General features: G+C 37.1%; 1 protein-coding gene and 1 pseudogene across 1 annotated transcript in view; both read right to left on the bottom strand.

The window, feature by feature from the left end:
- Positions 1 to 4547: 4547 nt before the first annotated feature.
- On the bottom strand, positions 4548 to 20083 carry LOC107664722 (rod cGMP-specific 3',5'-cyclic phosphodiesterase subunit alpha-like; annotated as a pseudogene).
- Positions 20084 to 23490: 3407 nt separating this feature from the next.
- The window catches only part of tmem216 (transmembrane protein 216), a 7159-nt gene continuing 5744 nt past the window's right edge, over positions 23491 to 24905 (bottom strand). The window contains 3 exon segments of the mRNA XM_016455391.1: positions 23491 to 23771; positions 23952 to 24061; positions 24063 to 24154. Of these exon segments, the coding sequence (XP_016310877.1) occupies positions 23756 to 23771; positions 23952 to 24061; positions 24063 to 24154 (218 nt within the window). The 3' untranslated portion in view covers positions 23491 to 23755.

Below are 24905 nucleotides of genomic sequence, written 5' to 3'. Positions count from 1 at the left end.
TATGATGCACTGGACTTTGACGCTCTGCTGAAAGAGGCCCAGAGGAGCCTGCATCGCTGACACGCGCCTTACCACGCGTCTCCAGCGTCACGCCCCGTCCGAGACTCGCCTCAGCACCTCAAACAAGGCACTTCTTCATGTTTACATTTTGAACATTGGAATAAAAAAATAGACCTTGTCACTTATAACTGAGGATCGGAGGACAATGGGGCGGGAGGATTACAAAGGAACAGAATCAGCTCTGAGACACCGGACACAAGTGCTGCTTCTCGTGTGTGTTTGATGGCATTCGTGACGTTGCGAGCGGCTCGGGCTTCATAGCAAACCGCACTCTTTTCCATCGGTTGTTGTGACGTGCGTGTGCTTTTTTTTGTTTTTTTTTTGTACCCCTTTGTCACTCTTCATAGACCTGCAAGGTGCTTTCACCATTTTGTCGTAGAAATATATAAACAAGCTTTGTATTAGCGAAATTTTGTGGATGTTCAACTCTGTGTGTGTGTGTGTTTGTGTTACGATGGATTAAAAGTGGATTTAAAAAAACGACAAACAAAAAAATCCTACAAGGTAGAGTTTACAAATCAACAAGTCGAGAAAAAAGTAGTATTTTTGTAATTTTAGTGCTTCCTTGATTTCATCTATGCACTCAAACAAGGTAGTGCTTCTTTGGTCTGGCCTTTGCCCTCCTCTGGTGTGGAAGGGGCTTTTGCTGCTGGCTGTCAGACACAAACGAGTCCAAACTCGACTGTACTACCTTAAAGCTGAAGTGTCATTTTTTTATGTTAAAATACTCCTATCCAAGCTAAAAACTGTTAAAGTAAACACAGATGTATCAAAACATTGATCTGTTTGTTTGAGCAGCCTGACACAGCCAATGACTTGAGTTTAGGGGCGGGGCTTTGTCTTTGGCTGACCAATTGACCCTTTGCAGGGAGTTTGATTGACAGCCGATCTGACCAATCATAATGTAATTTTTGTCCGAAGCAAACCAGAGTAGATTAACGTTGGTGGACTTGAACTTGAAAAATGGTGTGTATTGACATCTTTCCGCGGTTTATGCAAGATACCTTCCGATGTTCATTCATGTTTATTTCATGCTATAACTAGTAAAGAAGAAGAGACGATCGGCTCACGTGCCGCTTGAACTGAGGCACTACAGCGATATGTCACGACGCGTTAAAGTGCAACAAAATGGTAATGGTATTTGACTTTCTTAAAAATGACCTAATTTTAAAGCTGAGCAAGTAACCTGCCGTGTCTCTGCCGTGATGTATTTTTCTCTGCGTGAGAACATGATGAGCGGCATGGCTTGTCGGACATAGCAACAGTAATGTGCGAAGGGTCAATTGGAAACCTGTTTGAAAACAGACATTGTGTTTGGCACAGAAATACACACTTCATCTTTACCTCGCCAGTTTCTGTTACCGTTTTACTTGTCAGAACGCGACTGGATTAGAAGCCCAATCTGAGGGAAACGTATTTCTAGAATGTATCCATCACAAATGCGATTGTAGCGCCCATCCAATCGGTCTCGATTCGGCAGTACAGTGGAGCGGTTCGACTCTCCCAGTAGCAGAGCCCTGCCAGACATCCAGGCGGTTGACGCATTGGAGTGCTGCTGAGAGAAATGTGGCGGTAAACTAGGAGGAAGATCTTTCCCGAGCTCAATCTCATTAGAGATACGGTCGTATCTCTGCTTTGTTTACATGTCACTCTCTCATACTCTTTCTCTCTAGAAGCTCGAACGCTCTTTTTTTACTCTCTCCTTTCCGACAGGGGAAGATCTGCGGGTTTTTTCTAGCTCTTACCTTGTGGCTACTTCTCTCTTTGTCCTTCGTGTGTGTTTTAACGTGTACCAGTGTATAACTGCGTGTCGTCCGTGTCTTTTACGGGGTCTAGGGATGGGTCCGTCCCTTATTATATGCCGGGACCCGTTGCTTTTGTTCTGCGGGGGTCTCCTCCAACCTTCGGCCTGTGGATCTAGTGCAGTTGTGAGCGAGTGTGTGCGCATGTATGGGAGCGCCGGCGGCCTCTCTTTACCCCCCTTTATCCAGAAACACACCCCAAACCTGAATGTTTACACGACTGAATTCTCTTTCGACTTTTACTAGAGCGCACACTAAGTACAGAACGCCTTATTCAGTGTTTAAGTACCCTATCAGGACGTGCCTTTCGGCTTTCCCTTTTACGGTACCGAGCTGTTACGTGGACACGGCCTCTGAATATTACAGCCGCTTTTGACCAATTCGCCCTATAAGATCTTAAGCTGAATGAGTGTTTGTGCTTAGTATGTATACTACTAAATAAGCAAGAGATGTGCTGGTTTACATGATTATATATATATATATGGAGAAGTATAAAATGTGTATATAGCACTGTGTCTTGTGTAAACATGAGATGTATGGTTATGTGCTGTACAGCGATGTGGTAACGTGTGGCTCTGATTGGTTGCTGGTGAACACAACAAAACAGCGTTAAGCAATACAGGGAGATCCAGAAGGGAATTTTCATTGATATGGCTTCATAAGTCAAACACAGTTGTATAGAGTGTTCCTTTAGAAATGTTTGTTTTTAATGACTTTAATATGTTTTTCTTTTTTATGCAATTGAGATGCAATACGGCTAAGAAAGCCTTCCTCATAACGGAAGGGTTTATTGAAGAGATTGGTTGTTTTAAGGGTAATCCGATCCTGTACTGTACGTTGCAGACAGCTCAGATGGTTCAAAAAGAAGGTCGACATTTAAGAATCGCTGGCTGAGAGGGACTTTTTTTATTAGGAATATACACAGACAGCCCAATCTCACAGGGAGAGCCTTAAACCTTAGGGGAAAACAAAGCTATCAGTCCTGTCTGATCTCCTTTACAATCCAATGTGTTTTCTTTACTGACGTAAGTACACTTTTTCAATACAGCCATATTATAAAAGGTATATACATATATCTGATTATATATATACATATATATATATTTGTGTGTTTGTGTAGATAAATATATAGATTATATAATTTGTTATAGACCATTTTATTCAGTGTTTCAGAACACTTCAATACATTTCAACACTGTCAATCTAGAATGTACAGATCCAAATGAAAAATAATAATAAAAAAGGTTAAAAAAAGGAAAAAAAACAAAATCCAAAGGGAACCTTCTTCAATGCAATACATTTTTTTCCAGCCCTCATTTTAGCAATCGCTAGACAAGTTGACCAAAAAGTACATTTGATGTTTGGATACAGGAGAAGTGAGGTATCGCATCAAATCCATTTCAAGAATGACATGATCGTTTGGCTTGGCCCTGTGTGTGTGTGTGTGTGTGCGTGCGCATGTGATTTCTTCCTCTTGTTTTCTTAGTTCATACAAAATGTCACTTTTAATTCACTACATCTATGGCCCTGCAATTTGTTGTTCACAAAGTACATGCTCTTGCAAGATTGGAGGGAATTTTCCTCTTGAATCAGAAGTGAATATATTTGAGGAGAGTTTATATTGTGTGCTAAACCTTGTATCATTTTTATCAAGAAGTGGATCTAGCATTTGTGTCATTACGGTACCATGCCTTGTTGTTTTGCTGCTTCAAGACCTTGTCTTTTGTGGAAACAAAATCTGAGTCAAAGGGCATACATTGTTTTCTTCATTGTCTCATGTTTTTTTTGGACTTTACATCTAATGACTATCAAGTTCGTTATGATTTTCCTTTTTTAACGTAGTTTTTGGTAAATACTGCTAGTAAGATTTTATATTTTTACATATGTTTTTAGTTTTTTTTATTTATATGCCACTTAGCTTGGATGTCTTGAAATGGTGTTGGTTTTATTTTCAATTTTTATTTCTCGGTATTGTGTGATTTTCATACATCTTGAGAATGTGGAGACAAATGCATTTCAGTATTTTTAAATTGTTAAAATCTAGTTTCCTAGCTCAAATCTATATAGTGGAAATTATTTGATGTCATAAATTATATTTTAATTCATGTAAATAGTAAGAAAGAAGATGATGGCTTCCTTTTAAACTGAACACATTTCTCTTCCGAGATTGTTTACATTATTAAACTGTAGAAACTGATCCTCATATACTGTAAAAAAAAAAGTACATATATTAATTGTTTTGCCTCCAAAAAATAAAATCCATAATGAACAACATTCAACTTTGTGATTCATTCATGCACTGCATTACTATGTTATTTATGCCAAATAAATGCTGCAGTAAACTGCAATAATACCTTCCGCACAATTCAATGCTATTCTTTGAACAAGTGCTGAATAGCAACTTGAGAAAGAGGATTTTTAAAAACCCAGCAGCACTTGCTTTAGGCCGTCACTTTTTTTCACATGCTCCAAATGACATTACGCATTGCATAAACAGAATGGCTCAGCTGGAAACTGTCTGACTGGTTGCAGCATTGAAATGCCAGCCAATGGCAAATGGAATTCTGTGTTGTATCCATGCAGAGTGCCTTCAATTTTAGATGGTGAAGCTAATTGTGGCGGCTCCTTTCACTGAGGGTATGTAGCAGAACATGCTGAATGAGAGCACTGTTATAATGCAGCCATTCGGAGAGCTGGTGGCAATTTGCTGCTCTGCTGGTTTGTGATTCAGATGTCAGAATAATCATTCCCTACGGCACTGTGTGTGTGTGAGGGGGATGCACATCTATCTGAACAGGTCTGTGTATTTGCTGTCACGTCAGAGCTAATTTTGGCTTCTGCAGTGGTTGCAGATTTTCTCGACTCCACCTCTTTGCTGTAAGAGTGAGGTAAATGTAGCAGAAGACGTGACATCATAGCCATTGACGTGCAGTGACTGCGTCTGTGACATGACGTAAATGCTAGCATTGAGCCCGCCTCTTTTTGCTGTCCTGCCAATCGGCTCTCATCCTTCCCAGTCGATTAGGCCAACACCCCCTAGGTGTTATCCAATGCTTTTGTAAGACTGTTATGTATGTCCCAGTGGGACAGTTAACACTAGAGCTAGGGGCAGAAGTCTTATTTTGCACAGCAACATGGTTACAAAAGCTTAAAAAAAATAACAAGGCTAGGCTCAAAAATGTCTCATTTTATATTTATTTATACATTTCTACATATAAATAATGAAAAACGTAACGTGGACTTTCCAAATGTATTCACACTATACTCTCATGTACATGTACATTTTCAGCTATTGTCACTAAAGTATAACTTTACAAAACCTGGTGTCACCACTGAGACATTGCAATAATCTGTTACTCACACTAAAAGGTTTGCTTTACCTATAAATTTAAGACTAGTGCAAATAATTGTAACAGGACATCCTGTGGAGAGAAATAATAATAGCGATCCAAATTATGGGCACATTGACATACGTTCTCATTGTCTGTTTTTGTGCAGTTAGACGTCTAGGAAATGACACGGGTCTTGGACTGAGATGGGGCCGGGACCGCGTTTCCTGTAAGGAAAGAGAATTTGGATATGGAAAAGAAAAGAAAATAAATGACATGTCAATTGTTTGTAATGTGCATTCTTAATCGAACGGTTCATACATTTAAAATACATATATATTTATTCATTACAAAATTGTTTACAGAAATCATTCCAAAACTGTGAAATACAAAAGGTGAAATTTTGAAGAATGTTCACGTTGCTTTTTTCCATACATTCAAAGCAAAAGGACAAATACGGACAAAAGCACAAAAGTAGTCCATATGAAGTCAAACAGTAAATTTGTGCCAAAAACATACCTTAAAGATTAAAGGAATAGTTAAATGAAAACATGTTTGAATTTTGCTGAAAATGTCCTCACCCTCAGGCCAAGATGTAGATGAGTTTGCTGCTTCAACAGATTTGGAGAAATTTAGCATTACATCACTTGCTTTCCAACTCCGCATCTTGTGAAGTGAAAAGCTTCACCATATGTTAATTTATAGACTGGAGTGGTGTGGATTATTGTGATGTTTTTATCAGCTGTTTGGCTCTTATTCTGACGGCACCCATTCACTGCAGAGGATCCATGGGTGAGCAAGTGATGTAATGCTACATTTCTCCAAATCTGTTCTCATGAAGAAACAAACTTGGATGGCCCGAGGGTGAGTAAATTTGCAGCTCATTTTCATTTTTGGGTGAACTAAGTGTTTAAATATTATTCCTGAGAATCTTGTCCTCCTCAGTAGACGTGGACTTTTATGATTCTATTGTGCCATTTTACACCCACTTTATGTAAAAGAGCAGCGTAAACATTTGAACAAATCATTTGTCTTCCACATTTTAGGGTGAACTATTACTGTGATACACCATTTCAGTCACTATCTACCTTGATTAGCAGCTGAGGTGACACCATCTGCCCCCTCTTTAGCTTTTTTAGCCTCTTCCAGCTTGGCTACCTTGGCCTCATGAATTTCCTTCAGAGCATTCCACTCCTTCCTGTTGTTCAGCAGACGCTCTAGCATGGGTGTGATTTCTACGTGGAAGCGAGAGAACTCCTGCAAGAGGGTTTGGGCGTGAGTAAAGTGGGAGTATTGTGGGCATAATGTTGAGTAAATAAAGATCTTCTAAGACATGCTAGATGTTGTATTTTTGCATTTTGATTTGAAAGATTAATGCAGCTCAGAGGTGGCATGAATGCATTTACATTGAAATTACAACTGCATAAATAATGCTGAGATTAATGTTTTAAAAATAACATTTTGATTATTAAAATATGAAATTAAAAAAAATCAAATGATACTTTAAATATGAAGCTAAAACCACCAGCAGGTGGCAGCAAATCCCAGTCTAATTGACTGAATCACTGAATCGCTTATTTGAACGATTTGATAAAAATGGCTGAATCAAAGCAAGTGGCGCTTTGGGTTTGTTTGGTACTATTTTCCTTGGCATTCTAACTGCAGTCTATTAGGCTACATCAGGGGTAGGCAAGTTTGGTCCTAGAGAGCCGCAGTCCTGCAGAGTTCAGCTCCAACCCTAATCAAACACACTTGAACAACTAATCAATGTCTTCAGGATTACTAAGGCTATAGCATAGGCAGGTGAGTTTTTTTTTCAGGGTTGGAGCTGAACTCTGCAGGACTGCGGCTCTCTAGGACCGAACTTGCCTACCCCTGGGCTACATCAAACAGACGTGTTTTTGTTTGATTTGTGCAAAAACCTGCAGACAACACATATTGCACACCTCTTTTAGTTCCAACAAAATGACATTCTTAAGTAACATTCACAAAATCACGTTTTGAAATGTATGAATGATTTGAATTGGTAGAAAATAGAACCCTATGTGAATCCATGTTTCCTCCAGCCCTCTCAACTTCACACTCTCTACTTCCAGCAGGCCTGCATTGTGACGATCACACTAAAACTCAAGTATACAGACATCTGATCAAGACCAGCATTGTGCATTTATGCTGATGATTATGTGTCTGCTTCCTTATGGACTCTCGTCTGGATCCTGTGAACATTTAGAAGTGTAGAATAATGCTGAGATTAATGTTTTAAAAATAACATTTTGATTATTAAAATATGAAATTAAAAAAAATCAAATGATACTTTAAATATGAAGCTAAAACCACCAGCAGGTGGCAGCAAATCCCAGTCTAATTGACTGAATCACTGAATCGCTTATTTGAACGATTTGATAAAAATGGCTGAATCAAAGCAAGTGGCGCTTTGGGTTTGTTTGGTACTATTTTCCTTGGCATTCTAACTGCAGTCTATTAGGCTACATCAGGGGTAGGCAAGTTTGGTCCTAGAGAGCCGCAGTCCTGCAGAGTTCAGCTCCAACCCTAATCAAACACACTTGAACAACTAATCAATGTCTTCAGGATTACTAAGGCTATAGCATAGGCAGGTGAGTTTTTTTTTCAGGGTTGGAGCTGAACTCTGCAGGACTGCGGCTCTCTAGGACCGAACTTGCCTACCCCTGGGCTACATCAAACAGACGTGTTTTTGTTTGATTTGTGCAAAAACCTGCAGACAACACATATTGCACACCTCTTTTAGTTCCAACAAAATGACATTCTTAAGTAACATTCACAAAATCACGTTTTGAAATGTATGAATGATTTGAATTGGTAGAAAATAGAACCCTATGTGAATCCATGTTTCCTCCAGCCCTCTCAACTTCACACTCTCTACTTCCAGCAGGCCTGCATTGTGACGATCACACTAAAACTCAAGTATACAGACATCTGATCAAGACCAGCATTGTGCATTTATGCTGATGATTATGTGTCTGCTTCCTTATGGACTCTCGTCTGGATCCTGTGAACATTTAGAGGTGTAGATCAATGAAGTCCCATATGTCGTTTTGTTTACTAATCGAAATGGAGGACCTCACCTTGTAAACGAAAGAACAGACAAAATCAATAAAACCACACTGCAGTTTGGGAAGTTCGTCCGCTTTGTTCCGGTCCATCATGGGCTGGAAAGGAAGCAGCTTGTTCTTAACTGAAACCACAACCTACCGATTCCCAGCAGATTGCTTACAAATTGTAGTCTGTTACTGATTACAAATAACATTCATTATAGATTACATTTGTAATATTTTAAGTAATGTATTCTGGCTACTTTTGGATTACTTTTAACCTAACATATGTGACCCTGGAGCACAAAACCAGTCTTAAGTCGCTGGGGTATATTTGTAGCAATAGCCAAAAATACATTGTATGTGTCAAAATTATAGATTTTTCTTTTATGCCAAAAATCATTAGGATATTAAGTAAAGATCATGTTCCATGAAGATATTTTGTAAATTTCCTACCGTAAATATATCAAAACTTAATTTTTGATTAGCAATATGCATTGCTAAGAACTTCATTTGGACAACTTTAAAGGTGATTTTCTCAATATTTTGATTTTTTTGCACCCTCAGATTCCAGATTTTCAAATAGTTGTATCTCGACCAAATATTGTCCTATCCTAACAAACCATACACAAATGGAAAGCTTATTTATTCAGCTGATGATGTATAAATCTCAATTTTGAAAAATTGACACTTAAGACTGGTTTTGTGGTCCATGGTCGCATATAGACTTGAATGGGATTATTGTTATGAAAAGCAAAGAGCAAACTAAAGTATATTCCATTCTTTGTTATCAACATCATGAAATGCATTAAACATTACATTACTCCAGGGTATAATTGACTGAGAGTTTCTTTTGTCCTCAGACTCAGAAGCATGGGTCACACATTCATTTATATTACATTTACATGGCTGTTCAATACTGTGAATATTTAAAGCTAAATGATATAACACATGAAGGGCCATGCAACTAAAGTAGAAAGTTCGAAGACACTTTCAAAAGTTGACATTATATTCTTGCATTTCCAATCACAGCTAAGGAAAATGGGGAGTTTGGGAGCGGTCTGTTAGACTGGGCCATTGTGACCGCTCTTTCTGATTCACTGCACCGCATAATAGGCAGTACATCACGACATAACCCATGGGAACTTTTCATTCTTATTCCCTTTCTCTCAGCCCCCTTCATCCCAGGCGCTTTCTCACAATAGGCTGCTGCTCCAGCACTGTCCTCTCCAGGTCACCCTGCTCCCAGAATTCTGCAGCAACGGACAACGCCACCTACATGACACAGTCAGTAATAAACTTAGATTTATGCTCTTTATAGATGCATTTGGAGAGATGCGAATATGGATTTTACGTGTAACTAGATTTCAAATATATTAACTGTGCATTAGAGACCATTAATGACTTAAACCAAGCAGAAATTGCTACATAACGATTCCCACTGAGACAGACCTGGCACATGTCCCATTTGCAACTATAACATTTGGCTCTATCATTGTTCTTGGATCTACTTCCACAAATATAATAACCAAAAAACCATCTACAAGAAGAATGTTGATTTTTAAAAAATGCATGACATCCGGCAGAATATAATCTCACGCATGTGAGATGATCTACATTACCGTCTGCTGTGAAACGCATATAATAATGAGTGTTCAACAATGAATGTAAACAACCCATCCATGGATACATTATCATATGAATGGGGTTTCAGACCCATTATGCCGGCTGAGAGCCCAGCGATTTCATTTTCCTATGCAGTCACACCCTTGGCTGCCCTACATGTTTGAATACGTCGCTGTGGTATCAGGCCTTGCATGTGACATTGCATTATGCATAAGGAATATCTAACCTTGCTCTGAATCTCCCATGGCTTGGCAATAGCTGACAAATCGCAGGCAGTCATCATCATAGCCCTGCGGTGTGGAAAACCAAAACACCATGCTGTGAATTCATATTTATGAACCTTAAAAGGCACCAAATTCAAGCTGCTGCATATTATATTCTGTGGTATATAAAGCAGCTTATTGAGCAAACAGCTATTATAGGTGATATTAGTTATTTAGCAGGTTACTTTTGCACAGCACGTACATGACAATCTCTTTCCGAGTTGTTTCATACATCATGTATTTGGTCCAACTGTCCCAGCTCTCGTAGGTCTTGGACTGATCCACGATCTTCTGAAAGAGGCACATCATGAATAAATTCATGTTAATCATGCTTATGCAGCTCTGACTGTAAGACTAACTCTGAATAAATGATTCACAAAGCCAAGTACATCCCACACAGCAGAAAAAAAACAACAACAATTCTATGTCCATCAAATGGATGACGGTTTCGTGCTGTCTTCGGTTCAGATTCTGGTAGATATTTAAGGCCTTGGAAAACAATTTATTTCAGTGAGGAAACTGCTTGCTGTGAGTGAGGAGGCAGTTATTTATGGGCTTATCAACTAGATGCACATTCTCAATGGTCTGCAGAGCTCAAAAATGTAATGATGAAAATTGCTCAGAAATGTAATTAATTTTTAGCATTACCTCATCTCTAAGCAGAGTTTTTCCAAACTCTAGATGGTGCCTCTCAAGAATGGAGGAGCCATGCAGCTTTGCCAGTGGATTCCCAGACCTGGCAAAGTCATCACAGAAATGGAATCTTAAAACCTAGAAGGTCACAGACTTTCAGTAAAAATGAACGCAAATAGGCATGATGCAATGTGCAATGCAGTTTGCATAAATTTAACGATTTTAATAATTCAAATGTAAACGTTGGCTCCTTAGATCTTTGATTAGGGTGTATTTTGAATGCAAATAAAAATGCATCTTTGACCACTGAATTACATGATTATTGTAGGCATGATGACTTATGCCATTCTCTACCCCCTCTCATTTCATTTCAATGCATGTCACTTTTTTTCTCAGTGGAGCACAAAATAATTTTTTTTCAAAATGTCTTTGCATACTGTGAAAATGTTGCCCAGTAGCTGTCAAGTTGCAATTTTCCTCGGTTAATGCATATCAGGTCAGGTTTTGAACCCATCTGTTTGCACGCTGAACAAAAATGCTGCCACAAAACTGGTCTGACATCTAAATAAAGTACTACTAAGTTACATTGATTTAGAAGAATGTGTCTTTTGGTGCACCCACTGGTGCATGATACCCCTGGTAGTGGATGTTGGTGATATAAAAATGAGAATGTCTCCACACTATATTTCTGAATATTGTAATACATACACATTTTTCTTTAGTAAGAGCAGTGGGATATTGACTTTAATGAGTGCATACTTCATCTGGTAGAGGTTGTTAGTGCCACGGTGGTCAATATCATGACAGAGCCCATCGCCATCGTCTCCAGGTCCGTATAATAGCGCTTCAGGTCACCTGTCTGAGATACAAAAGAGCAGGTTTAAAAGGCTTCAAGGCGGAGCCACGTTAAGACACACCCCCTACTCTTGTAGATCAAGAGGCTGACTAGTGAGGGCTCATTAGGCTCAGTGAAGCATGAGAGTAGTGCTGAGAAAGGCTCATTAGCAGCCTGGCTTGCGTTTCTTCCAGCCCTCCAACACTCCATCCTTCCTGACGTACAGCCAGCTCGCAGTGATTACACATGACTTAACCAGGAGCAGGTTTACACTCGGCTGATTAATTAGACGGGGCCGTCTGCCATTTCAGAGAATGCGTGTTGGAGATGGGCCGTATCATTAAACATATTCCCTAAAAAAGGCCCACGACTCTAGCACCCACTAAAGAGGGGCAAATTTATCAAATGCTCTGTTGCAAGGCTAGCATAGCTGGTTTGTTTATTTATTTTTTTTGTTTGCAGGGTGAGAACAGTAAATGTATTCATAGCTAGGGCTTCACTAGCATTTGCTGAGCAAGATGAGGTGTTGTTTCTGAAGCGAGAGCAGATTTGGAGAGGGGTTGAGATGAGATTTTTAGGCCCCCTTAACAGCGTGTAGAAATGAAATGTTTGAAATGTCATTCTGAGTGGTTTTTCTCTTACCATGAGCAGTGTAAACATGGTCTGGCCCACATTGAAGCCATGCCTCCAGTTGTGGTAGGTGATCCTCCTGTAACCTTTAATGACCGAGTACACAAAGCGCACCAGGGTCTAGAGAGAAATCAATTTCAGCTAAGTCTTGCAAGGCATAGCAAATATTGTATTTACTTTGTCTGTACAGTGTGCAATAAAATATCTTAAAGAGAGTGCACTGAAACAGTGTATTTTTAGATGAATTGTAGCAGCAGTATTTAGTGATGCTTAGTAGGACGAATGTACATAAATCATTAATGATAACTTGAAAAATGAAACTTGGGTGCATATCCCATTTTTGTTGTAGACATGAATTATATCTTGTTTTGAAAATGATAAAATGGGTAAAAATTAATTGAAGGAGGGACCCAAGCCATCTAGAGACCAGGGCCAGATTCACCTAAATCTTCCTAAGGAAGAAATGTCATTATTTATATTATTGCTCACTAGTGTTACTTCAGAGTATGAAACTCTTTCCACATTTATATAGTATAGTCACGTGAGGAGATATATAGTATAGCGAATCTCAACTGTCTGTTTTTTTATTTCATTGCAAAATGTAACTATATTGTTGTCCAACTGTTTATATAATATTGGATATCCAAGTGTGTCCAACTATATCCGCATACATAGGGCTATATATACTATATAGCATTTCTCAACTGCTTGATTCCTTGTATTGTCTCAAACTGTATTATCGGCCATCTGAATCTGCTTTGAAACAAAGCGTATTGTGAAAACGGCTATAAATTTGACTTGACTTGTCATTTTGCCTTTGGGTATTTAAGACAAGTTAAAGGTTTCAATTATTACAATGTATTGTAAGTAGGGATGCCCGATACTGAGCTCCTGTACTCGTACTCGTTAAAATGCCCCGATACCAAACGCCGATACCACACAGCATGTGATAAGTGCCATATTCAGTCAAAGAAACACGACAACAGAACAAGACAGCAGAATTAACTCTGAGATCTTGTCATATTTTATTACCATTTTCTAAACTATACCGTATAAACTGTGATAATGTGAGAAATGTTGAAGATGTCTGAATAAATTTTGGTTTGACTGTATCTATTTGATAAATTAAGTTAACCAACTAACATTATACATACTCTTTTGGTTTCTGTACCCAATATTTTAAAAATGTACAAATGCAATGAAAATATTGGTATCGGTACTCGGTATCGGCAAGTACCAAAAATAAAAGTATCGGTATCGGGCGAGTACTGGAAAAAGTGGTATCGGTGCATCCCTAGTCAAAATATACCAACAGGATTTGAGTTGTCATTATCACTCACCTCACGTGGAATATGGAATTTGTCTACCACACCCAGTTCATAGTACATCTTGATGCCACACTTCACCAGGTCCAACTCACTGAACTCAAAGATCTCTGATTCCTCTGAGTCTGGTACTGTTTCGTACTGCAGAGAGAGACAGCACAGCTGAACACACACACAGCTATAAAACTAGACTTTAAACTATGCATGAATTTTTTGAGTTTTACCAGAATAACCTCCAGCTCATCCTCGTCACATTCATCAGGTTCTTTGTCATACACCTCACGTGTGTTCTGAACATAAAAAAATACATTTTACAAGGCTAATATTCCATGACTCTTTTTCTGTTCATACAACCCATTTTAATCAGGCAATCAATCATACTGTCATATATGACAGCACTGCTTTTCCACATGATCAAGATACTTCATACTATAGGATATCCTGCTATTACCAGCTTTACCAATGTAGTGTAATTCATTTTAATTAGTGCACACTAGGGACTAAGCCCTGTCAAGTTGGAGAAACCCACCAAGATATTCTGAATCTCATCTTTCCTGCACTTGACGTGGTACATGACCATGTCCTGAAAGATGTCCTTGCGATTTTCCAGCTTGTTCATCTTGTCATACGTGTCTGTATTCAGCACTGACCAGCCCAGGAACTGAGTGAGCGACTGAAAGAGATTCAGGTTTAGATTCACATTTACATTCATGTACACAAATAGGTTGAGATTCAGATTCATGTTTAGGTTCAGATTCACATTTACATTCAGGTTCAGAATTACTGCAGGTTGAGATTCACGTTCAGATTCACATTTACATTCAAGTTTACAATTAGGTTCAGATTCGTGTTCAGGTTCACATTTAATGTAGATTGAGATTCCGGTTTAGATTCACCTTTACATTCAGGTTCACAATTAGGTTGAGATTCAGATTCATGTTTAGATTCACATTTACATTCATGTACACAAATAGGTTGCGATTCAGATTCATGTTTAGGTTCAGATTCACATTTACATTCAGGTTCAGAATTACTGCAGGCTGAGATTCAGATTCATGTTCAGGTTCACATTTAATGTAGATTTATATACACATTTACATTCAGGTCCATTACTGTAAGTTGAGATTCAGGTTTAGATTCACACTGCTCATACAGGTTCACATTTACTGTAGGTTGAGATTCAGGTTGAGACTCACACTTTCATTCAGGTTCACATTTACTGTAGGTTGAGATACATTTTTAGGTTCACATTTTCATTCAGGTTCACATTTACTGTAGGTTCAGATTCAGGTTTAGATTCACATTTACATTCAGGTTCACATTTACTGTAGATTGGGATTCAGGTTCAGATTCAGATTCGCATTTACATTCAGTTTTACATGTACTGAGATTCAGGTTGAGATTCAGGTTTAGATTCACATTTACATTCAAGTTTACAATTAGATTTAACTTTACGTTCAGATTCACAATTAGGTTTAGATTCAGATTCATGTTCAGGTTCACATTTAATGTATGTAGATTTAGATTCCGGTTCAGATTTAGATTTAGATTTACATTTACATTCAGGTTCATTACTGTAAGTTGAGATTCAGGTTTAGATTCACACTTCTCATACAGGTTCACATTTACTGTTGGTTGAGATTCAGGTTGAGACTCAGGTTTAGACTCACACTTTCATTCAGGTTCACATTTACTGTAGGTTGAGATACATTTTTAGGTTCACATTTTCATTCAGGTTCACATTTACTGTAGGTTCAGATTCAGGTTTAGATTCACATTTACATTCAGGTTCACATTTACTGTAGGTTGAGATACATTTTGTTCACATTTTCATTCAGGTTCACATTTACTGTAGGTTGAGATTTAGGTTCGGATTCAGGTTTAGATTCACATTTACATTCAGGTTCACATTTACTGTAGATTGGGATTCAGGTTCAGATTCAGATTCACATTTACATTCAGGTTTACATGTACTGAGATTCAGGTTTAGATTCACATTTACATTCAAGTTTACAATTAGGTTCAGATTTGTGTTCAGGTTCACATTTAATGTAGATTGAGATTCCGGTTTAGATTCAACTTTACGTTCAGATTCACAATTAGGTTGAGATTCAGATTCATGTTCAGGTTCACATTTAATGTATGTAGATTTAGATTCCGGTTCAGATTCAGGTTTAGATTCACACTTTTCATACAGTTTCACATTTACTGTAGGTTGAGATTCAGGTTGAGACTCAGGTTTAGCCATACTTTCATTCAGGTTCACATTTACTGTAGGTTGAGATTTAGGTTCAGATTCTGGTTTAGATTCACATTTACATTCAGGTTCACATTTACTGTAGGTTGAGATACATTTTTAGGTTCACATTTTCATTCAGGTTCACATTTACTGTAGGTTGAAATTTAGGTTCGGATTCAGGGTTAGATTCACATTTACATTCAAGTTTACAATTAGGTTCAGATTTGTGTTCAAGTTCACATTTAATGTAGATTGAGATTCCTGTTTAGATTCAACTTTACGTTCAGATTCACAATTAGGTTGAGATTCAGATTCATGTTCAGGTTCACATTTAATGTATGTAGATTTAGATTCCGGTTCAGATTTAGATTCACATTTACATTCAGGTTCATTACTGTAAGTTGAGATTCAGGTTTAGATTTACACTTCTCATACAGGTTCACATTTACTGTAGGTTGAGATTCAGGTTCAGACTCAGGTTTAGATTCACATTTTCATTCAGGTTCACATTTACTGTAGATTGGGATTCAGATTCAGATTCGCATTTACATTCAGGTTTACATCTACTGAGCTTCAGGTTTAGATTCACATTTACATTCAAGGTTCACAAATACTGGAGGTTAAGATTCAAGTTTAGATTCATATTTTCATTCAGGTTCACATTTACTGTGGGTTGAGAGTCAGCTTCAGATTCAGATTAAGATTCATATTTACATTTAAGGTCGCATTTAGGATGGGATTCATCCTCAGATTCACATTCAGTTTCAGATTCACACCAAAATAAATGAAACAACAAGAGAACAAGAAGATTAAAACATTCTGTTAGTCAAATCATGCATCTCATAATCTTTTACTGCAGTTATATCTGATCAAATGCACATTATTATCCTTTAGTTTGGGTTAACCAAATAAATTTTTTCTACGCTAATTATGTCTATTTGTTTCTCTGTTTTTGCCACGGAATAACTAGGATTTACACAAGCTTCAGTCTGGATCCAGAACACCTGAGAAGAGATGATGCCAACCCCTCAGAGGACCTCAGATGATGCCAACCCTGAAACAACATACAGAACTACCACATTTTGCTATAAGTTTGATTGCATCATATAATAATTGCTGTTAATAGTGTTCATCGTCTGTTTGATTACATCTTTAATTGATTTTTCCATACATTTCTGCCATATGTACATTAACTGACAGTCACCACTAATAAGCTACCACTAAATATTGTAGACACTTCATTTGCTGTAAAGTTGATTTGCAACGATTTGTATGGTGAAAAGCGCTATACAAATAAACTTGAATTGAATTGAATTGAAATCGGGTGGAAATTAATGGGAAAACTAAAAAAGCCTCACATCTCCACAGGGAACCTGATTGAACTCAACTGAAAGTCTCTGCGGACTGTAGCACTAAGATAAAACAGACACATTTGTACAAAGTACTTTTTAGAGACTTTAGAGATTTGGCTTAGCAGTTTAGTTGAATCCAACCAACCCAGCATAATAAATTGAAAACAGGGTAAACTTTCACTACACTATGAAATGTTCTTATTGAAATGTTCAAAAATAAATAATGCAGAGTCTGCTGATCTATCCATTACTATATATTTAGCTATGACACACTACTGTTCTATACTGTGGCCTCAAATACCTCCATTAGTGTTTCGTCCATGTCATCAAAAGGCTTTCCATCTTTCCTGTTATAGAATGTGGCCACGCCAACAATTTCCTCTTTCTTGTTTACGATGGGCAAAGAGAGTACATTCTTTATTGTCCATCCAGATTCATCCAGAGGCTCTTTCTGGCAGGACAAAAACAAACTTTAACCAAAATACATTTCGGGAAAATTTCTAAAATTTTGTAGATATACAAAATGCTGAGGTGTACAGCTTTTATTTTTGAAACACTGCTAATTAAACTGCATTCATTATTATTATTATTATACAGGGCTTTCATAGGTGCGTAAGTTAAGGTGAGCTCACTTGAAAGTCAAAGAACTCGTCTTCAGCTGCGTTCATGATATTACAGATCTGTAAGACAGAGTGAAGAGAAAGCAGCAGTCACGCTCACTGAGAAGGGGCATTGCTTTCTGATTAATTACTGTTCACAAAATTACAATTATCCATCATTTCAGTGTGGGAGCACATTCTATTCCCCCTCGCTGTGCACATGACAGGAACATTATAAACCATAATAGCTTCCAACTTGTCTGACTACTGTGGCATCAGGAGAGGAGAATGGAGGTCTAGACTCTCACCAGGCCGTTCTCTGCAACGCAGATGGGAAGTCCACTTACTAATGCCCAGTGGTCAGCTGGAGGGTTACTGTAACAACAATGCATGTGTGTCTGAACAGAACAATCCAGCACTTTTCTTTAAATGGATCCCATTTTTATTTTCTAGGTAGTCTAGAAAAATCTAATATATGCATTAAAAGTTGTAAAAATTATTTTTAGTAACATTTTAATAACACTGTCTCTTATTTGAAATACAGTAAAAAAACAGTTAATGCTGTCAAATAATATTACAATTTGTAATAACTTTTCTTTTGTACCATTTTTTAAATGTAATTTATTCCTGTGATGCAAAGCTGAATTTTCAGCATCATTACTCCAGTCTTCAGTGTCACATGATCTCATTTGAATATGCTGATTTGATGCTTAAGAAACATTTATTATTATTATTATAGTTGAACAGATATGCTTTTTTTTACCCACATGATTCTTTGATGAACAGAAAGTTCTAATATTTTGTGACATTATAAATGTCTTTACTCTCACTATTGATCAATTTAATGCATCCTTGCTAAATAAAAAACATTTTGAATGGTAGTGTATATATGCCAGGAATATGAAGATTTGTACTTTCAAATAAATAATTATGTCTTAGACCTGGCTCAATAGGAGGGCCTCCTGAAGATGGGCCCAGTCATGAGTTTGGCCCACCCTTGCAAACACCCAGAACTGTCTGACCCACCTTACATCTTGGAACTGGAGAGCCAGACATGCTATTTCTTGATACAGTATGTTTATAATTACAATGCATGTAATGTAGAATGATGCATGATAATGCATGTGGCAACACTGGGCTTAATTAAATGCCAAGTGGAAGCTCAAATTTAATAGGCAATATAAAATGCATTAACTTACGGAATGACTTTGATGTCCTCCTTTCCATGCAATATGTAATCAATCACTTTGTAGAAAATCATTTCCTGGAGCAACATTAATACCGTAAGTCAAACATGTGACAGCATGTAAGAATTAATTTCTCTAACATGACTAACTAAACACATATTCCCTATTTATTCGGTGTATCACTCACTCTGCCATCAGGGGTCTTTGGTCCACTATAAGGAGGCACCTTTCCCATCAGTATGGGCCAAAGATCAAAAAACTCCTACAGACAAATAAACAAAAATCTAATTATTTCAATACTCTTCAACAGACAAATTACAAGTTACAAATCCAGCTGCATATTTGATGCAATAAATAACTAATGAATCACTTAAGTTTTAGTCATGTCGAGGAGGCCCACAGAGTAGCGGTCGCAGTTAAGGAAGGCTCGGACTGTATAGAGGGCCTTGTGGAACTGTCGTTCAATGTCAGTCAGCTCCTCAAACACTTTGCTGGCAGACCAGAGCAACACCTGCAAAGCAGATGAGAGGAAAAATGACAAGATCACGGAGTGGCAGTGTTTACGGGTCAATGTCTTAAATCTCAATCTCCCAGAAATCCCACCTGTCCTCTTCTGGTTTCACAGTTGTGCAGGTAGCTCAGGTGAAAAACTCGAAGCACAAGATTGGCAAAGTTGAGATATTTCTTCAGCGTCTACAAGACACAGAGCTCGATTGACTTCAACAGAGCGTTTAATCTGTTCTGTAGAAATCTGTTTAATCAAAATGCTTTTACTGTATTAATATTCAATGAAAACATTTGAGATTAAAAGTATGTGTGGGAAGCATAATGCATATAATTAATCTTTCTGGCATTGTTTACGTTTCAAATTGGCATCCTCACCGAGACTCCGACTTATTGTTGAGCATAAACACAAAGCGCTGTACTCGCTATCACAGAGGATGATATAAGTGAATGCTACCTCTTCATCCTGAGCAGTGAAATGAGGAGCGCCAATCTTGTTGACCGCCATCATGACGGCCACCATGTCCTTGCCGTTCATGATGAGAGTCGCGAGCACGTTCTTGGTCTCGTACTCTGTGAGGGTGTCTACGAAGTCACTGAAGTGGCTGTCCTGGAGAGTGAAGCACATTTAAACTTACTGTAACATTAATATGTTATGGTTATTGTAATTTAGCTTTAAATAAAGGTAGCTTATTTTGTGCTCTGTTGAAAATCCTTCACAGGTGTTCCTGGTCAAAAATGACTGGCCTTTTAAATTCAATGCAGCACAGGTTTTTCTTTTTGGATTTGATTTGACCTCATTGGTCTGAGCTTATGCACCATCAGTTTTTGAGTGACAAAAACATTATTTGTGAATCATTTTGGCAATGTTCACTCAAAAACTGAGGTGCATAAGCTCAGATGATTGAGGCCTACGATCAATCAGTTCCAAAAAGGAATACAAAATGTGTGCTAGTTGAAAGAAAACAGTTTAATAAAAAGATTGAATCCAATGTTTGGTAATAAAATAGCATGTGGTGTTCCCATTTTTACCTGGGAACACCACAAGTGTATCGAGCTAGGAAAAAATGGTCAATGATCAGAACATTTGTTACAATATTTATTTTATGGTCTCTTTGTTACAAAGTAATATAGTAATAACAGTTAATTATGCATAATTGCATGCAACTAACCTTAAACCAAACCCTAATCTAAACATACTCAGTACATACCTAGTACACATTATATTAATCAGTAATTAATTGTATAATTACACCTTTTAAAAAAAACTGCAACCTAATATTTAATAACCTTTGTTAATATCAGTTAGCAAAAATACATCTGTTCATTGTTATAAAACTTTGAAATGTTGACAATTTTACTGATATTACAACTAATATGTATACTAATATTTATAAATGCATTGGGGGTATTTTTTAACTAATGTAGTTAGCTAACATAAACAAAAAGAAGTCTATTGTAAAGCATTACCAAATATTTTTAATTCAGTTTAATTAAATATTTAATACTTTATTTCACAATTTCTATTTACATTATAGTTCAATACACATTGTTAGTTAACATTATTTAATAGCATAATTACACTGTGACTAGGATAAAATCAAGTGCAGTCAAATATAGTTTGTGGTTTTCATGGGTCAACATCAAAACATACATTCTGGATAATATTTGAATAATGGATATCATTGAATTTCTCTCAGGTGCCTCTGAAATATTAAATTCTCCATATTCTTTTCCACATTAACACTAGAAAGGGAGTGTAAAATGTAGATTCAAGGTAAACACTGAAACTGCTGATTTGAGGAACATGGCGTACACGGCGTTAGGCATTGACCTTTAGATTTAATCCAGGATCGCTCTAATTCAACTCAGATGAAAGACTTTTATCCCCTCCATAACACACTGTGTGAGAGTGTTGACCTGCGCTAATCCAGCACTGGCCTTGCATATTAACAACAGAGCTCCAGTGCACATAAAAAGAGAAGAAATCTCACTCTCAAAATGTTCAAAATCCCTCACTTGTTCGGTTTAGGAAGCGGGCAACACTTTTCGCATATGCAAACCGTATATCTGTGGATATTTGTGGTTAGTCAGCAGTCTGTCAGACATCTGAAACTGAGATAGCAAGTTGTCGCCACCTCCAGGGTTTCAAATACACCCGCTTGGTATTTTGGTCACACAACGCAAAGATTGAGATCCGCCATTTTTTTCTAAGTGATTATGAGCACTACAGAGGAAAGTATATTGCTGTATGAGCAGTGAAGCACACTGTGTGCCAAAGACAGTCTGTTCCTTTGAAAAATGTTTAGTAATTTCTAATCAAAGAGAGAGGGAGATTTCACTGCACATTGAGTCATATCTGGCTGTGCAACATCTCCAGCACATTTCTCAAGTTTATCAGCAGTAGCCACTAATAATTAGCATAGAATCCAGTTTTGGCGATGGTTCACCCTCAGAAAAAAAAAGAAGCTTTCACTGCCCTTACGAAAATTAACCATGGTTTTACTACAAAAAAACAAAAACAAAAAACCATGGTTACTATAGTTACACCATGGTAACCACAAATTAACCATGGTTTTGCTATACTAACCAGTTTAACCATGGTATTTGTAGTAAAACTGTGGTTACACAAACGGTAATCAATACACCAAAAAACAAACATGGTTAATACACTTTTACTACAATAAAATCATGGTTAATGTTCATAAGGGTGGGGTGACCATACCCTTTCAAAAGATACTAATATGTACCATTTATGTATTAATACATACACTGGGGGTACTACCGGTAATATGCACCTTTTAGGGGTAAATAAGGTACTTTTTGAAAAGTTATCACCCAAATTAAAGCTTTTGTACCTTTTTCTGAGTGTGGATGTTTGTTATTTAATAATTTCATTGCTTTCTCTGCTGTAACAAAAAAAAAATAATAATAATAATTTGACAGAATTTGTAGGTTTACTGGTTATATTGTGAATTGTATTGGTTTTAATAATGGTCCCTGTGGGTCCACTGGTAATTTGTCATCACCTCTTTGTGTTAAAACCAATAAATCCTAATGGAATGTGTCCCAAAACACACTACAGAAAACCTTTGTTTAATGGTTTTAATGGTTAATTAGTTGATAGTTTGTAACGGTTATAATGGTATTTGTGGAAGCCATAAGAATTTCTGTGATGGTTTCAGCAGGGTTTCATGCCAGAAAACGGTTGCTTTTAATATAATTCATTAAAAACAGGCGTGACACAACCGCTCTGCTTGTAAAAATTAGATTCTGAATAGTCATGCATTCATTTACGTATATTTTTGTCTCAGAATGAAATGCAGTAAGAATTGCTAGCGTCGCACTGATCTCTACAGGTCATATTGAGAATTGCACAAAGGCTCTGTGTTGACCTGGGCAGCAGGATGCTGAGAATCACTTGGGGTTACTGGAGATGGTTTTAAAGAGGAGTCATAATCTTGTGTCCAACAGTAATTAGGATTAGGACATTCACCTGACAGCAGTCACAGTATGCATATAAACATGTGTTGACACAGTTAGAACATCTGGAAAATTAAGAACTTTAGGTTGTTGCTTGCCAGAATTGTCACTAATTTAGTGTTGCAAACCTGCAAACATACAATCAAGAAAAGCTTCAAGAGCTTTCAGTTCCCTTCAGTATTATGTACATGAGGGTCTGGTTCAGTTGTCTCCTTACTCAAAAGGCAAAAGTTTGAGGTTATTAGGATAAAAAAATGAAATGAAAATAATGAAACAAATTCATTAAATTGATCATGTGCGACAGTAAAGACCTTTATAATGTTACAAAAAAATCTAGCTGTTATTTTGAACTTTGTTCATCAAAAATCCAGAAAAATAATGTATAATGTTCAAATAGAAAACAGTTACTTAAAATTGTAATACATTTCACAATGTTTCACATTTCGAAAATATGCATTTTGAAACATTTCTAAAACGTGTATGTGCATGATTAAGTGTTAAAATTATGACGACACAATTGTTTCACTCTACCATTTAATAATGGCAGTCTATATTTACATAAATACATTTACATTGCAATTAACAACACATTATTTAAAAAAAATCTGTGCACACTGGAAATAGCTTTTATAACATCTCAAGATCTATTTAATAAAGATGCTTAATCTATTTGTTTGAAAAACTGTACAAATGAAATGTCTGTTTTATGTAACTTACATGTATTGTAAAAAAGGTAACTGTTGACAGCTCTCAGTTTGAAAGACTGCAAGCTTATTCTGTTCAGTGTTTTCATTCTGACATCAAAAAACAGATGAACTTAATAAATGTTGGCCCTGAAAGAGAGTGAAAAAATGCTGAGTATAAATATCTAGTATTTTAAAAAGACAGTCAGTTCTGTAAATTTCCACTTGCATGTTTATTCTATTCCATGCATGTCTTTTCATAACGTGTATGTCTCTTTATAACTATAGGATAAATATGTTGAAAAACATACAAAATACAGAAGCAGTTACCTTGAAAAAACCAAGATGGTCATGAGCCCCAGAACCAGCTCAAAGCTGTAGAAGCAGAGCAGCACAGCATTGAGCACAAACTCCAGCCGTAACACAAAGGTCTGCAGCAGAAAGGTAGTAGACGCTTAGCACTGCACAGGGCACCAGAACAGCAACACTCACAAACAGAGCCAGAGAGTGCTGACACAGGTTCCCCTTCCAGCCTGAAAGTCAGAATTCACAGGCCATTACACAACAAACAGCATAATCAATCTTTTTTATCAACCTGTTACGATGACATTCATCCACTCATTGCCATAGCAGGGTTGAGAGGTTCAGAACTGAACAGAGAAAGTCTTTTAAATTCCAATTCAGTTCTCGGAATTGTAACAGGATTTAAACTGATGCTAGAGCAAAAAAAATTAAATCTGTAATTCAAGTTTGAATTCACGGCATTTAGATTCAAATTAAATGAGTAAAATAAGTCGTTTTTATTAAGTTTCATTTTCATATGAATTACTCATCAACATGTATATGTTGATGAGTATATACTGTATACTTGTCTATTATATATAGTTTGACAGCACTAATATACATATATATATATATATATATATATTACTGCTGTCAAATGATTAATCACATCCAAAAAAAGGTTTTTGTTTACATAATATGTGTGTGAACTGTGCATATTTGTTATGTATATATAAATACACACACATGCATGTATATATTTAAGAAAAATGTGTTACGTTTGTATACAAGGGATGCACCGATACCGATACTGGTATCAGTATCGGGCCCGATACTGAGCTCCTGTACTCGTACTCGTACTCATTAAAATGCCCCGATACCAAACACCGATACCACACAGCATGTGATAAGTGCCATATTCAAACAATGAAACACCGACAACAGAACAACAGACAGCAGAATGGAGTTATTAGAGATTAAGGATGTCTACGAAGTATATGT

This window comes from Sinocyclocheilus anshuiensis, unplaced genomic scaffold (genome assembly GCF_001515605.1).
Source record: "Sinocyclocheilus anshuiensis isolate Anshui unplaced genomic scaffold, SAMN03320099.WGS_v1.1 scaffold235, whole genome shotgun sequence".
Taxonomy (NCBI): Eukaryota; Metazoa; Chordata; class Actinopteri; order Cypriniformes; family Cyprinidae; genus Sinocyclocheilus; species Sinocyclocheilus anshuiensis.
The sequence above is the reverse complement of the archived record's forward strand: the minus strand, read 5'-3'. Positions and strand labels throughout refer to the sequence as shown.